Source organism: Lissotriton vulgaris, chromosome 2_1, assembly GCF_964263255.1.
Source record: "Lissotriton vulgaris chromosome 2_1, aLisVul1.2, whole genome shotgun sequence".
Taxonomy (NCBI): Eukaryota; Metazoa; Chordata; class Amphibia; order Caudata; family Salamandridae; genus Lissotriton; species Lissotriton vulgaris.
The window spans coordinates 1,986,465,926-1,986,481,767 of NC_141687.1; the positions used below are offsets into that span (position 1 = coordinate 1,986,465,926).

At 48.5% G+C, this 15,842-nt stretch overlaps 1 protein-coding gene across 6 annotated transcripts in view; it reads left to right on the forward strand.

The window, feature by feature from the left end:
* Positions 1 to 15,842, forward strand: part of TP53BP1 (tumor protein p53 binding protein 1) — a 1,075,988-nt gene that overhangs the window by 329,730 nt on the left and 730,416 nt on the right. For all 6 annotated transcript variants that reach the window (XM_086958203.1, XM_086958207.1, XM_086958208.1 and 3 more), the window contains exon 10: positions 11,608 to 11,696. In XM_086958203.1, the coding sequence (XP_086814329.1) occupies positions 11,608 to 11,696 (89 nt within the window). The remainder of the gene's footprint in view (positions 1 to 11,607; positions 11,697 to 15,842) is intronic.

The following is a 15,842-nucleotide window of genomic DNA, read 5'->3' on the forward strand; positions in this document are numbered from 1 at the left end:
TCCACTGACACCCAGACATGACAGATCAAACCTTACAGTATGTCTACTTCCTGTAACACTGATCATTCTTACATACTCCCACATGACAGCCCCTGCCAAGGCCCAGCCTCACAGCAATCCACTTCCTTACATGAAATGTTAACTGCCTCCTTGACTTGGTTAAACGAGGGCCAATTTCGAGAAGAGCCAACTACATAAAGCTGAAGATCGCCTACAAGAGAGGTGTCTATTTCTGTCCCGGTTGGGGTATTTGCATGTTTTCTACGCAGGCTTTGTAAGGTGGTTGAGGGGAGTTGGCGGTATTGATTCATCACTGGGGGTGATTACTACTAATCTCACCCCTGTGGGGGCAGAAAACCCACTAGATACAAGGGATTTTTTTTATAGTGGTGGGGGCTACTCACAATGAGCATGGCCATGCCCCCCACTCAAAAGCAATATGTTAATAGTCTTTCTGCCTTCCCCGGGGAGCAGATGGGGATGAAACCTCAGTAGGCACCAGGGTAAATTCTGTAAAACTACAGGTGAGAGCTAGTGGTGGGACTGCCAACCTTTGCCTTGGCAATTTTACTGCTCCAGAAAGAGTACAGGCAGTCTTTCTGCACCCCTGTGGGTGGATGGTTACCAGGGTAAGAAAATAGGGTCGTGGCTGCCCACCATGGACATGACCATGTCTCCAGCCCAAACAAGGGCTACTAGGCCCAGCGACACAAGTGGGGCAGCGTTTTTATCAGAACAAATGGGGGAATGCTGGGTGGTAGGAGTTTTTTGGATTCCTCCTGATTCCGGGAGTTCCCATAACTAAAATGTACGGAAAATGCTCGATTTTAGCTGGAGTTTGAGATTTATTAGTCATTGTGGGTAAGTAAACCTTGTAGGATTTGTGCAGGGCACACCAAGATGGAATCCCCAGAGTGTCTAGTTTTCATAAATATCTGTGCTTGGTAGGTTTCCATGGGTGGAGGCCCAGCATCACCACAAATAACCACTGCTACTAAACTCCATATCATGTGTCCATTTCAGAAATACATGGGTTTCCATGATACCCCTTTTTCGCATATTTACCATATGAATTAGTCTATATCTGTACGCAGCTCAGTTGTTGAATTTGGGTGCCTCTGGTTTTAAAAGAAACTACAAACCCTATATATTCCCACATCAGAAGGTTGTAGCAAAAATAATGGTATATTACTTTTGTAATTGGCGATCCTGACAAAAAGTTGCAGATTAAAATGTCACAAATTGCCACTTTTTCCTACTCATTTTCTCCTATTTCTTTATTTCAACAGTTTCTTTTGAAAACCTTGAGGATCTACACCTATGACCCCTTGCCGAATTCAGACTTTTGGCTACTTTTCAGAAATCTATAAATAGGTCCTGTATCACCCAGGGGTTTCACACTGGTTTCCACCACAAACTGGAAGTAGGTTGAGAGCACCAAAAATGGGAAACGTGCTACCTCTTTGAAAAGTGCCAAAACAGTGGTAAAAAAGTAGGTTTATTTATTCAGCTCTGCATGTTCCTGAAAGCTGGGACGATTGTGAATTTAGCACAGCAAACTTTTTGTTGATGCCATTTTAAAGGGAAAAAAAGCAAACACTCTTTTGGTGGTGCTCTTTCTTCCTATCTTTCCCCAGAAACTCTAAATGTAGCTATTCTTTGGCCATTTTCTCATGCCCCTCTGGTGAAACCCACAAATCCTAGTTACCTTTATGGACACCAGGATGTTGGGGCAAACGGGTGGTAGGAAAAACAAATTTGCCATGGCTACCGTAATGGAGAAAAAAAGGTTTTGGAGCCCCATATAGCCTAGGGCTCACAACAGGGGGCGGCTGTAAGGGGGAATCTCCAGCGGTTTGGCAACCCTGCAGCGAGTTGACTCCTACCGGCCACAAGAGTGGTGATCAAAGTTTGGAAGGACACCTACAGACAAATGGGGGTGGACGAGACGTGTCACCAGGGAGACATCCCTCTGGCATGTGACCTCACATAGAAGAATATCAACTATGCGGGGCTTCCACAGGTGGTGTCTTATCTAGGTTGGGAGATATTATGAATGAAATTGTACTCAAATCATTTTCCCACCTAAAAGAGGATTATGACATGTACAAGTGCCAATTCTTTAGATATCCACAACCCAGTAATTCTCTTTCTCCTTAGATAACCTCCCTGTCTGAGTTACCAGACCTTACTTCCATCAAGGCCAAAATCCTACTGGGAGACCTGACCACCCACAAGATCTCAAAGGTTTATCGTAGCCTCATGAATCACCCCTGCGACACCTTCAACAACATATGTCAACATGGGCTGACGATCTGGGTCCACAACAATGATTGGAAGGAGGCATTAGCGTCCCCAAGGGAGACGGCAGTAACCTCACTATTTCGACAGATCCAACTTCCAATACCTCCACAGAGTATATTTTACACAGGACAGGCTGTGGAAAATGGGGTTCATAGCTTCTCTAAAATGCCTGAGATGTGGAACGCTCATGGGTGCCTTCCTTCATATTGTGTGGGACCTGTGGCCCTTCTGGGAGGGTGTGCTTATATGCTTAGGCCCGATTTTAGGATGGAGTCTGCCCAGGGATCCTACATTCACCCTATACCTGTCACTAAAGACATGGAGAGTAACAGATATCAGGCAGTCTTAGTGTGGCTGGGCTTGGCTGTCACCTACTCAGCCATAGCCAAGACTTGAAAGGACTAGAGGCCCCTGGGCTTAGAGAGATGGAGGGCAGGACTAGACATATTTAGGAGTGTGGAAATTCCCATTTATGCCTCTTTTGTCTGCCTTCAAAAACACTACAAAATCTGGGCCCCTTGTGCATGGTACAGAAGGATTCCTCTGGAAAGAGGGGAAACCAGAACCCTGTTCCTTGACCAAGAAATCAAGGCATTTGGGGAAGCTTAGAAACCATGAGTTGGAGGGAGGGTGTGGAAAGGATATCCAAGCCCTAATCCATGATACTTCACACTTCTCACTGAATCATAACCAGTGGTGGGGAGAACAGGGGCTTACAGTGCCAGATATTCCTGTACAAAGGTGTAATTCACTGTTGATATATAGATCTGTGTTAAACTTTATAAAATATGTGACAAAAAATATACCATAGAAATTCCCTCAGAAACAAAAGTTTAAATTGACATTATAGTTGAGAATTGTAATATTATCTTACTCTACTTGAAAAAAACCCTCAATAATTCACACAAAAAAGGCTAAAGGGACGTTATAGCTAGGTGACAATCCAGTTAAAATATAATGTTTTGAACTAACAAAACCACCGAAATTCACCAGTTATTAAAACTCATGCCCTAAAGTAATTATAACTTGCGCCCTCTCCATAAACTCTCATAATACATCACTCATGACATGTTCAATGACTGCATTGATAACATACCTAATGACATCTGAAATTACATAATTGATTACAACACTGAGCATGGCGAGGTCGCGAGCTCACATCTGTGATTGAGGTTGGCACGGCCAAAATGCGTTTTGTTCATTGCTACATCTGCAAATAAAAATTTCAGGCATCAATACCTTGCAGGTATATGTCTTGTGTGAAGAAGACCTGTTTTTCTTTCTTTATCTCTCTCTCTCCCTCTCTTTCTTTCTCTCACTCTTTCTCTCACACACACACACACACACACACATACCCACACACACACACACACACACACACACACACACACACACACCTACACAAATCCACCTACACACACACACACCTAAACACACACCTACTTACCTTCCTACCACACCAACCACAGATGTCTGGGGAACGGCCCTTCTAGGGTTTGTTCAAAGTCTTTGCAGACATTGATTTGGCACTGGAGTGGTCAGATTCCAACACTTTTCAAACCATATTTTGTTGTGTTCGTTATCTAGTCCACGGAAGACATGACATTGCAGTTTGGGCTGGACTGTTCCGATGTGGCACTGGGTCAAGACTGACTCTGTGTCTGAACTGGGGTGGCGAACTGACCAAAAGCACGATGATGGATTCAACCCAGATCTGTGACTGGGGTGAGTGTCTGAAAAGTTTCCGCACTCCGTCTATCGTCTCCTTGTGTTAGTTTTGTTCACCCTAAGTTGGCAGGGTATGCCCAGACGTGGGTCCCTTGCTCACTTTGCCACTGGATTCAAGCTAGCCTGGCTGTTGAGGGCTGTTAGCTTGAAACTGGTCCCAGGATGCTTTTTTCCAGTCCAGGGAAGACATGGCTTGGCAGTTTGTGCTGGATTTGCATATAGCTCTGTCTGAACTGGGGTGGCAAAGTGAGCTAAAGAACGATGATGGATTCAACCCAGATCTGTGACTGGGGGTGAGTGTCTGAAAAGTTTCAGCGATCGTCCATCATCTCCTTGTGTTTGCTTAGTTATTTACCCTACATGAATATAGGTTTGTAAATATTTGTATCTTTTCCATCTGAAAATCCTTTTATAGACTTGAAAACATAATCTATTTAAAAAACGAAAGGAATGCAAGATGTCTCAGCAGACTGAGACATCTTGCATTCCTTTCGTTTCAGAGATGACCAACAGCTGCCTAAAGCTCAATGCCGAGAAGACCGAAGTCCTCGTCCTCTGTACCACCCCTTCTGCATGGGACATCACCTGGTGGCCGACCGCCCTCAGAAGGCCACCTCCTCCTCAGACCACGCCAAGAACCTCTGCAACGTATTCAACTCATCACTCACCATGAACCAAGGTTAACGCCGTCACCTCCAGCTGCTTCAACTCCCTCCGAAAGACCTTCCAGTGGATCCCCCCTGAGTCAAGGAAGGCAGTCACCCACACACTCATCACCAGCAGACTGGACTATGGAAACGCACTCTACGCCGGCATCAACAAGTCCCTACTCCGCAAACTCCTGACAATACAGAACACCGCCACCAGACTCGTCTTCGGTGTGCCCGACACAAACACACCAGGCAGTATCTACAAAGTCACCACTGGCTCCCTGTGGAGAAAAGTCACTTTCAAAATCCTCACTCACACCTACAAATGCCTACACAACAATAGACCCAAATACCTCAACAACAGAATCAACTTCAACCTACCCAAAAGAAACCTCCGATCTTCCAACATCGCACTGGCCGAAACAACGCGCATCCACAGAGCCAGAGCAGGCAGAAGATCCTTCTCTCACATTGCAGCCAACACCTGGAACGAGCTACTGGCAGACATCAGACGCGCCCCTACCTGAAAACCTTGAGGAAGACCTTCAAGACCTGGCTCTTCTGCTAAACACATCTGCGAACCCCCCTCACCCACCCTCCCAGCGCCTTGAGACCCTCATGGGTGAGTAGCACGCTTAAAATTCCCTGATTGATTGAAATTTTATTCTGTGTTTTTCAGTAATCTCTGCTTCTGAAGGGAAACTCCAGCTTCAAATGTATTCAATTTCCCCTGCAGTACCCATGGCTTTGTAGGGTACCTTGGCATTAAACAGTTTGGAGCCCCTATGAAAGATGGAGTGACTTTTTTCAAAGCATTTACTGATTAGGCTGGTCCTCTTGTATAGCATTTCAAAGTCAATGTGCATAATTCGATTCCACTCTCTTTGATGACAGATATCAACTGGAACTCTGCAACCTGTCCATGATACAGGAAGACATAGCTATCAAAGGTGGTGGTACCTTTTTCTGAAAGAGACACGTTACTGATAGATTCCTTACCTTAGAATATCCCCAGTCGCTGGACTGGATCCGGAACATTTTGCTTAGCAGTACACCTGCGCATTGGTAGGTGGCGTCGTGCGGCTCCGCGTCCGTCGCTGACATCGTAAGGCCGAGATGACGTCACAGAGACTACCTAGGCGCTACCCATGCGCGCTGACGTACGTTCTTTCTTTTTCCGCGCCGAAAGCGCAGATCCGGATTGAGCACGTACCTCAGTCATTTTTTGACTTCTTTTTATAGACCTTTTGTCTCCTTTTCGTGTCTCCTGGTGCACGTAGGGATGCCCGGCTTTAAGTCTTGTGGGTCCTGCCGCCGTACCATGTTGGTGGCAGACCCCCACGATGTGTGCCTCTACTGCCTGGAGACCGACCATGACTGTTGAGACTGTCGAGCCATGGCCCGAAGGCCATGCAGGTGCGGCGCCGGAAGTTAATGGAGGTCCGAGATTCCTCTCACTGCCGCTCCGGGTCTAGGGGCCGTTCTCGGAACGGCTCTTGGGACCGGAGCCGTGGCTCCTCGGGCTCTAAGTCTTCTCCTTCATATTCCGGAAAGCGATGCCATGGGGAGACGTCGGAGAACGGACACGCTTCTTTGACTTCTGAGCCCCTGTCCCCCTCGTCCGGAGGTGGACGAGGGGGACAGGGGCTCTGCCCCTGCGGTTCCTCTGGAGCCGGGGCGTCCCGCTGCCTACCCGCTATACCCGGGTCCATCGGCGACTCCCTAACAGATGCAAGAGTTTCTTGCTGCCATCGACCAACTTTATAGGCCCCGGGCTCCCACCGGCATGCCTTCTGGTCCCGCGGTCCTGTGTCCAGATCCTGTTGGCCTGGCGGCTCTACCACCAGCGCCAGCCCCAGCGCTGCCGGCTCTGGCCCCAGCGCCGCCCTTGGCTCTGGCACCGCCCTTGGCTCTGCCACAGGCGCTGCCGTTTCTCCCACCCCTGGCCGGTTCCTGGACCATTTTGTTCCTACACCATGGTGCTGCGTCTGGCTATGGAGGCTCTCCATCTCGACCTCCCTACGGTGGCCCTGAAGACCATCCTCCTTACGGCGGTGCTCCAGATGGCGTCTACGGAGTCACTGCTCCCTTTCAACGTAGTCCTCTTGGGCACTTGGTAGCGACCGGCCACGGCGGCGCTAGTAGATAAAAACGTCGCTAGGTGTCAATCGCCCGGCCCCTGGTGATCCCGCCTTCTCGACCACTCATCCCACGCCTTAGAGCCTGGTCATTCAGACCTCGACGCTGCAGATTGCCTTTCCCATGGCTCCGCCTGATAAGGACTCTAAAAGGCGTAACCAATTTGTCAAGAAGTTGTTCTTGTCAGCCAGCTTGGGGTTGCGTTTGGTTAACACCACCAGTTTATTGGGCCGTTACTTCCACGCAGTGTGGAATTCGGTAGCTCAGGTCTTGCCTCAGTGTTCTGAGACAGGTCCAGGCTGTCCTTTCCCAAGCGATTGCGGAAGGTAAGGATGCGGCGAAGTTTGCCATCAGGTGTGGTTTGGACACCGCTGATTCGTTAGGCAGGGCAATTTCCACGACTGTGGCATTGCAGCGCCACACCTGGTTGCGTTCCACTGGGTTCTCACCTGATATCCAGAGCTCACTGATGGACATGCCCTTTGATGGTTCCCGCCTCTTTGGCGATAAGGCCGACAATGCCTTGGAGCGCTTTAAAGACTCTCGGGCAACGGCCAAGTCTTTGGGTCTTTCCACAAAGAACCCTGCCATGCCTGGGTTTCGTTCCTTTCGTGGCCAGGGCAGGGGCACCCAAGCACGCTCTTCTGGCAAGCCGGTGCAGAACCAGCCTCCGTGTGGCCGCGGCCGTGGATTTGGCAGGGTCGGGTTTGGTAACCAGCATGTGGGTCAGTCCACTTCCACCCCGCTGCTTCCGCCTCTAAGCCTTCCTAATCCACGCTTCACGGAGCACGCCACGCCAGTTGGTGGCAGGGTCCTCCACCACTGGCGCGAAATCACATCGGACAAGTGGGTGCTGCAGATAATCCGCCAAGGTTATGCACTCCCCTTTCTGTCCTCCCCTCCGGCCATGCCACCTCGGTACCACCGCAAGTCAGGGGCTCAATTGACTCTTCTCCATCAGGAAGTCTCCGCCTTCCTGGCCAAAGGGGCCTTCAAATACGTTCCCGGTCAGGAAGTAGGGTGTGGTTGTTATTCCCACTACTTTCTGGTCCCCAAAAAGGACAAGGGGGGCCTGCGCCTCATCTTGGACCTCCGGGATGTCAATCGCTCCCTCCGGAAGGAGAAGTTCAATATGCTGACTCTGGTCCTGGCTGCCCTTTACCCCGGAGACTGGATTGTGGCGTTGGACTTGCAGGACGCTTATTTTCACATCCCCATCCTGCGGCCCACCGCGCTACCTGCGGTTCACGGTAGCCCAGGAGCATTTCCAGTTTGCCGTGCTCTCCTTCGGCCTTACCAGTGCCCCTTGGGTGTTCACGAAGGTGATGGCGGAGGCCGTGGCTCATCTGCGACGGTTGGGGGTGTCGGTTTTCCCCTACCTCGACGACTTGCTGTTGAAGGCGGGCTCGCCCCAGGCAGTCATCTCGCACCTCCAGACCACGGCCAACCTCCTGCATCTGCTGGGGTTCTCCATCAATGTGCCGAAGTCGCACCTGAGTCCCTCTCAGAAACTCCCCTTCTTCAGAGCGGTTCTGGATTAGACACTGTTTCGAGTCTATCCTCCCGAGCAGCGGGTCCGGGATATTCAGGCTATGATACCGATCATTCGGCCTCTATCCTGGGTTTCTGTCAGGATGACCCTCCGGCTCCTGGGCCTCTTGGCCTCCTACATTCTGCTGGTGCAACATGCCAGATGGCATATGCGGGCTCTGCAGTGGGACCTGAAGTTCCAGTGGGCACAGCATCAGGGCAACCTGTCCGATCATGTCCAGATCTCGGAGGGCACTGCTCAACGGTTGCAGTGGTGGCTCACGAATCGCGATTGGGTCATTGGCAGATCCCTCTCCCTTCCCCAACCAGAGCACACAGTGGTGACAGATGCGTCCCTCCTGGGATGGGGCGGCCACTTGGGAGAGGAGGAGAACAGAGGCCTCTTTTCTCCGGCGGAGTCCCGGCTCCATATCAACCTTTTGGAGCTGCGGGCGATTCGGCATTCCTTCCCTCTGCCGGGGAAGTGTGGTGCAGGTGTTCACGGACAACACCACCGCCATGTGGTATGGCAACAAACAGGGCCGGGTGGGGTCGTGGACCCTATGTCAGGAGGCTCTGCGCCTCTGGACATGGCTGGAACATCAAGGCATTACCTTGGTGGTTCAACACCTGGCAGGTTCTCTGAACGCCAGAGCGGATGAACTCAGCCGCCGGTGCTTGCTGGATCACGAATGGCGTCTGAACTCGGACGTAGTTAAGGTCTCTTTCAGCAGTGGGGAGAGCCTGGGTTAGATCTATTCGCCACGGAAGAGAAAGCGCAGTCAGTTCTGCGCGTTGGAATTTCCAAGGCGGCACACGCTCGGCGACGCTTTTCGTCGCGATTGGAGTTGCGGTCTGTTGTACGCCTTTCCGCCTATACCACTTCTGCCCAGAGTGCTGAAGAAGATCAGGCACGACCAGGCCCAAGTCATTCTTGTGGCTCCGTATTGGGCATGAAGATACTGGTATCCCGAGCTACTCAGCATGGCGATCGATCTCCCAATCCGATTGCCTCTTCGGGAGGATCTTCTGTCGCAGCAGCAGGGAACGGTCTTCCACCCGAATCTGTCCAGCCTCCACCTCCATGCATTGAGATTGAGCGGCGACAATTGACTGCTTTCGATCTTCCTTCTGAAGTCTGTGATGTGATTTTGGTAGACAGGTGTTCTTCCCCTAAAACGGTATACGCCTGTAGGTGCCACAAATTTGTGGCATGGTGCACAGCGAAGGCTGTGGATCCTCTTTCTGCCCCTCTTTCAGAGGTCCTTCAAGACACCACCGGATACCATTTCGAATACCCGTACCTGCCGGGTCGGAATTATCACCGGCATACCGAACACATGTTTTTTTGACCACAGACCGCCCTGAAGTCACAGGTACAGCACCCGCATGACGAAACACGTGTCGGCTGGTTGTTTGCCTTGATGTTACCATTCCTTCCTATTGGGAAGGCTAAATACATTGCACTTGAAAGAAACTTTTCAGACTTGTCCACCTTGTCTCATTAGATGTTTTTGTTTACTTACTATGAACATCTGGACTATATTCCAAACCTAACGTGTGCATGGGACTTTTGTTCAATTCATTGGGTGAGCCCTTGTCACTCCCTGCAGAGGTTTAGGGGTCTCCTCTGACCTGTAGCACCGTCATATTACTAGAACTTTTCACTAATTAATTACCGTTCCCAGCCCAGGAGCCATTCTGCCTGCACACTCAGAAACCCTACACAGAACCCACGTTTTCTGAAAGGCATTACACACATGTTCCCTCCAGTTCCGTTTATAATTCCCCAGTTGGACTTGAATCTTGTGTTGACTTAATTGATGTGTGCTCCCTTTGACCTGCTTCACAATTATCCTTTGCGTCTTCTCACCTTAAAGACTGCTTTCCTGGTTGCCATCACCTCTGCCAGACGAGTGAGTGAGCTTCAGGCTCTTTCTTCTAAACCTCCTTTCCTTTCTGTTCATCCGGACAAGGTGGTTCTAAGGACCCGTCCTTCTTTCTTGCCAAAGGTTGTCACGCCCTTCCACGTCGGGCAGACCATCACTTTGCCCACCTTCTTTCTGCCTCCGCATTCTTCCAGAGAGGAAGAGAGGCTCCACCGTCTGGACCCAAAACGTGTGCTTGCTTTCTGTCTGCAGTGTACACAACAATTCCGGGTGGATTAGCTACGTGGGCGCTAAAAAAGGTCGGGCCGTGCACAAGCGGACCATCTCCCAGTGGGTCGTTATGTGCATTAAAGCTTGTTACTCCTTGGCTAAGAAGGAGCCTCCTCTGGGGCTGCGTGCCCATTCCACCAGGGCAACGACTGCCACTACTGCCTTGGGACGTGGTGTTCCCTTGCAGGATATTTGTCAGGCAGCTACCTGGGCCTCGCTGCACACGTTTACGAAGCACTACTGCCTTGACAGTCCGGTCCGGAGAGACAGCTTCTTTGGCCGATCTGTACTCCGTGACTTTTTGGTGTAATCTCGTTCGCAAACACACCACCGGGGGTTGGTATTGCTGGGGTATCTATTCTAAGGTAAGGAATCTATCACTAACGTGGCTCTTTCAGATGCGCAAGTTACTACTTGTGTAACGATATATCTGTAAGAGACATTAGCTAGTGATAGATTCCTTACCGCCCCGCCCATCCTCCCCGTTCTTCGAGCTGATTACTAGAGTTACGGTTATCCCCTTTTAGGGCCCAAGTTTTATGCACCAATCGTCAGTCTCTTGCATGGCTCTGCGTTTTGGCGCGGAAAGTCGTGTGCAGAACTGACGTGCCTGCTCATGGGTGGCGCCTAAGCAGTCTCCGTGAGACGCCAGTGATGGACGCGGAGCCGCACAACGCCACCTACCGAAGCACAGGGATACTGCTAAGCAAAATGTTCCGGATCCAGTCTGGCGCCTGGGGATATTCTTAGGTAAGGAATCTATCACTAACTAATGTCTCTTACAGATATATCGTTACACAAGTAGTAACTTATGCTACAAGCTGTTTCCCAGAATTTTTTTCAATGCATATTTCAGTTTTTGCTGGAATGTTTCATTGCTCGAGAAACCCCAGAGCTAACAATAGAAACGAACAAAAAACAAAGACAAATTAGTCTGCTATTTCCCTTCTATTGTTGTCAAGAATTATTTTTTACAAGACTGGTTGTTCTAAAACTGAAATTAATCTACTGGTTTTATCTCTTGAACAATGTTTACTGTGGAGAAATTGTAAGTTGTATATGCTAAATTATTAACCTTTGATTCTTCCCACGTACAGGAATTCCTCAGACCTGGTTCCTCCTTCCCCTGATGTTTCCCGATCAACCCCCATCATCGTTCCTAGCTCCCCTACAGACCAGGAAGGAGGTAAATCCTCTTCTCATCTGTGCCTGTTTTGTAGATCATCCATAGTTTTCTTTCCTCTTGTTTCTTTACCTCTGTGGCTTACTTAATCTCATTTCTGATGGACACTTCTTCCTGCACATTCCTCATCTTATAAATATCCTCCAGGCTCCAGACTGAATTCAGAAACTTAATCACCAGAAGTTGCCCAGCAGCTCCCCAAAGTGGCACCATGTGGCCTTAACCACAACTATCTGCCCCTGCTGAGACCACATTGAAGTATATAAGATGCCAGCCAGCACACTTGTATCAGTACCCGTTTTTCAGAGCCTCATTGTCCTGTGCCTAGGGTTGTTCTTTGTGCTTTACTAACAAAATGCTTCAGTTTTCAACAGTGACTAGTCATATTTTTCCTTCTAAGATTTTGGAGATTCAAACCGTGTCTCAGATGCTGTGAGAAAATGTCCTTGTCAGACCCAAACAAAATCTGTATGTAGTGTCTAGTTTCCACCCTTCTCAGATGGCAGGCTCTTCCTTGTCATTGAAACTGATACCGACCGTAAAGTTGTAACCGGAATTCCTGACTCCGTTGACTTATTTTGTGCAGGTTGAGAATCAGTCCATGATGGATTTGTTAAGATTCACTCTGTTATCCTCTTGACCACTGCTTAAGGATTGGACCGATATTGCGGGTCTGTTGATTTGCAGCGCTGAAAGTTGGTGGACATTATCCAAGTGGGAAAAGGAAAAAGTTTGAGCTGATTTGGTGATGAACCTTTAGCATAGCATCACCCTAGGGCGCAGATATTGCCTCATGTGGTCGAAGTCTTAGACTCTTTTTATAATTTGCACAATAAATGGTCCACATTTTCCCTACCCCCTGATGTTACCAATATAAGGGGTACTTATAACTCAAGGGTTGGCCAAAATCCACACCATTATAATTTGGACTAGGAGGGTCCACTAAGAAATGAGGAATTACTGGGGTAATCAGTAATTCCAGATCCAGTTCTCCCGGTAGTTCGTCTTTTTGGGCAGGACTTTCAGCTTCTTTTAGGTGTTACAGGTACGTTTGGAATCAAGAGACTGCTAATTAAGAATTTAGCCTTGTAGAGGATGATGATGATTCAGAGGCGGATGACTTCCTTTCCTCTTAACACAGATGCTGGCTTTTTTCTGGACTTACAAAACACAGGTGGCCTGATTTCTTCTCCAGAACGCGATAGCCCTTAACCCTCTGTGCCTCCTTCAGAGAAGTTTAGTTTGATGGTACTAAAAGCAATAGAAGCACTTAAATTGACTGCCTGCTCCTGAGGCTAATTCTAACATTTTAACAGAAATCTTGCAAACTTCCTCTGCAGTCTCGGAGCCTTTGCTAGTCAACAATGAGGCTCTATTGGAGCATGTAATGACTTTCTGGAAGAAGCTCTTCTTGGTACTAACAGTCCAGAGAAAAGTTGTTACACAACAATGGCCTGCACCTTGTAGCCTGAAATTATTATTATCATACTGTCTCCAGGGAGCCTAGTGGTCTAAGCTTCCACCACATAGTTGAACCAAAATACCCATGCTATGTCTCCTCCAGACTTCAGAGTAAAAGAGACTACATTCTGAGGCAGAAAGTCTTTGTACTGATAGCTTTGCCCTTCGCACTGCGAACATCACATGTCTTCTGGGCTACTATGCCCTCCCACTGTGAGAGCTAGCAAAACTGACAATTAAAAATGTACCTGACAAAATGGAAAATATTTTCTCTGATCTTAGTTAATAATGATTTGGACGCTTCCAGAGTAATCATTAAGTGAGGCCTGGATTCATTGGAAACCAAGGTTCGATCCATGGGTATGGCTTTCAAACTGTCATATGTGAAGTAATGCTTGGATGCATTTTAATGGATTTTCAGGAGATGTCTTGGCTACCCTCATACTCTTGGTGTTTGGTGGCAAGTGACTGGTCAGAGAGAAGGACTTCTCCTCCTCCTTGGAGTGCTTAGAAAAATAAGCAGAGGCATGGCGCTAGCTATGACTAACCTCCCCTGCAAAATAATTTCGCCAGCTGTGTAAGGAATTTCTAGGCTATTTCACAGCATAACAATCCTTACACTGCCAACATTTACAGCCCTTACAAATTTACGTCTCCTTTTGTGGCAGAGATGGATCTAGGTCAGTGATACTCAAAGCACGGCCCGGGGGCTGCTTGCGGCCCTCTTGACCTTTACATGTATCCCCCCTGGTGTGCAGCAGCACAATCTGTAGTTTAGTTGTTGACCACTAATATTCAGATTTTTTAAAAATATAAATGTGCAAATAAAGGCTTGTCCTGTTAGTTAACATTTTTACGCAATACCGAACTCATCCAGACCCCCTACTGACTCCCTGCTGGCATCAGTGAGGCCTTTGGTCACACCACAGACCGTACTTTGTGCTCCCGGGCAATTGTTTTTGAGTACTCATGATCTAGGTAATACCATCATCATTTGCTTCTTCATTTCTGCCACTGCTGCCTCAAAACCTCTTTGACTTCAGCTCCCACACCACCAATTTCTGGAAGAAGACTCCCAAATTTCCGCTAACTTGGAGGCTTCATAGTGGATCTTGGTTCATCCAGGTAATCTGCAAGGGCTACGCCGTACCCTTTCTATACTCTACTCCAGATAGTCCTTCTTCCAACAAGATATGCTCTTGAGCACATACCTCACATTTGAAGGTGGAAGTTCTTTCTATGTTGAACAAAAGGGCCATTTGATGCTGTCAGTGGATTTAAGGGGCATAGGATTTTATACCTTTACATTTTTGTCCTCAAGAAGAATGGATTTCTTAGACTCTTCCAAGATCTCTGCCTCATGTGCCTATTGTTTGAGCAGGACAAAGTCAAGATCCTGTCCCTGAGCCACGTCTTAGTGGCTTTTAACCCCATGGCTGCTCAGCATATTCCCCTGCTGTGCTGAGATTTTCAAAATCCCATGCTTCATGACGAGCTGGGCTCGGCATCAGCGTGCGAGGAGGCTACTGCATGACGAAAGGGGTTAATGTAGGGGATTGACTTGTGTCCCTGAATCTCTGACACCTACTTGCATGAATCTCCATGACACCTACTTGCATAGACTGATCCAACTCACTCATAAGCTCTACCTACGGTTCACTGTAGGTAGGGGTTTCAATACCACCAGTTTGCGGGTCTGCCATTTGGAAGACTACTCGATTTGCCAAGGTGAAAGCTGGGCTGGTGGCTTCATTACGGATGTCAGGAGTACATGGACAACTGGCTGATGAGGGTACCGTATCCTGCACTTCACAGAAAACAATCAGCACAACATATGACTACTCTTCACTACCTTGGCTCCATAATCCAGTACCAGAACTCCCATCTCACACCAACATTGACACTATTGTTCATAGGAATGGTGCTAGATACAACCCTTTTGAAGTATTTTCCTCCTCCTCAGATGATTGCATATGTTCTAGATAGGATTCTTATATTTCTGGTTCAGACAGTGATCCCGGGTCTGCAAGTGCTATGCCTGTTAGGCATTCTGTTTGTGCTGTATGCAGATGGTGAGTGCGAGTTTTACATTCTTAAGGATGCATGGGGGAGCCTCGCGACTTCAATTTAATCATCCTGAATCTGTACTGGCCTCTCCAGTCTGTCATTGGGTTATGTCTTCAGACCTCCCCAGTTGCAGGTTATAGTACTTTCAGATGCCTGCTTGCTGGGATCGAGAGTTTATCTGGGCAATATCTTGTTGTGGGGCCTTTTGTCCATGTCAGCGCAGCACTTTCACATACATGTGATACAGCTGCAGGTGTTGCGAGTCATCAACCATATGTTGGGAGGCGATTTAACCGTTGGGATGTGCCAAACTGTGTGGCACTTACTTGCTCAGTAACGGCATACCTCGCACACCACCTCAATTTGAGGGTGAATCCCTTGAGCTGCCTCTCATTGGAGCAGCACAAGTGAGAACTTCATTACAATGTGACAGAAGTGTTCTTTTCCAGATTTCAGTGTGCATGTGAGGACCTTTTTGACTTGGCTCAGAACGGGAAACATCCTCTGGTGCCATGCAATTCGCTGAGTGGCTCAATGAGAGTGCCTTCAATTTGCACTGTTTTGATCCTACTTCACATATTCGCACTGAGCCCATTTCAGCTGAGAGTCGACAAAAGGCGT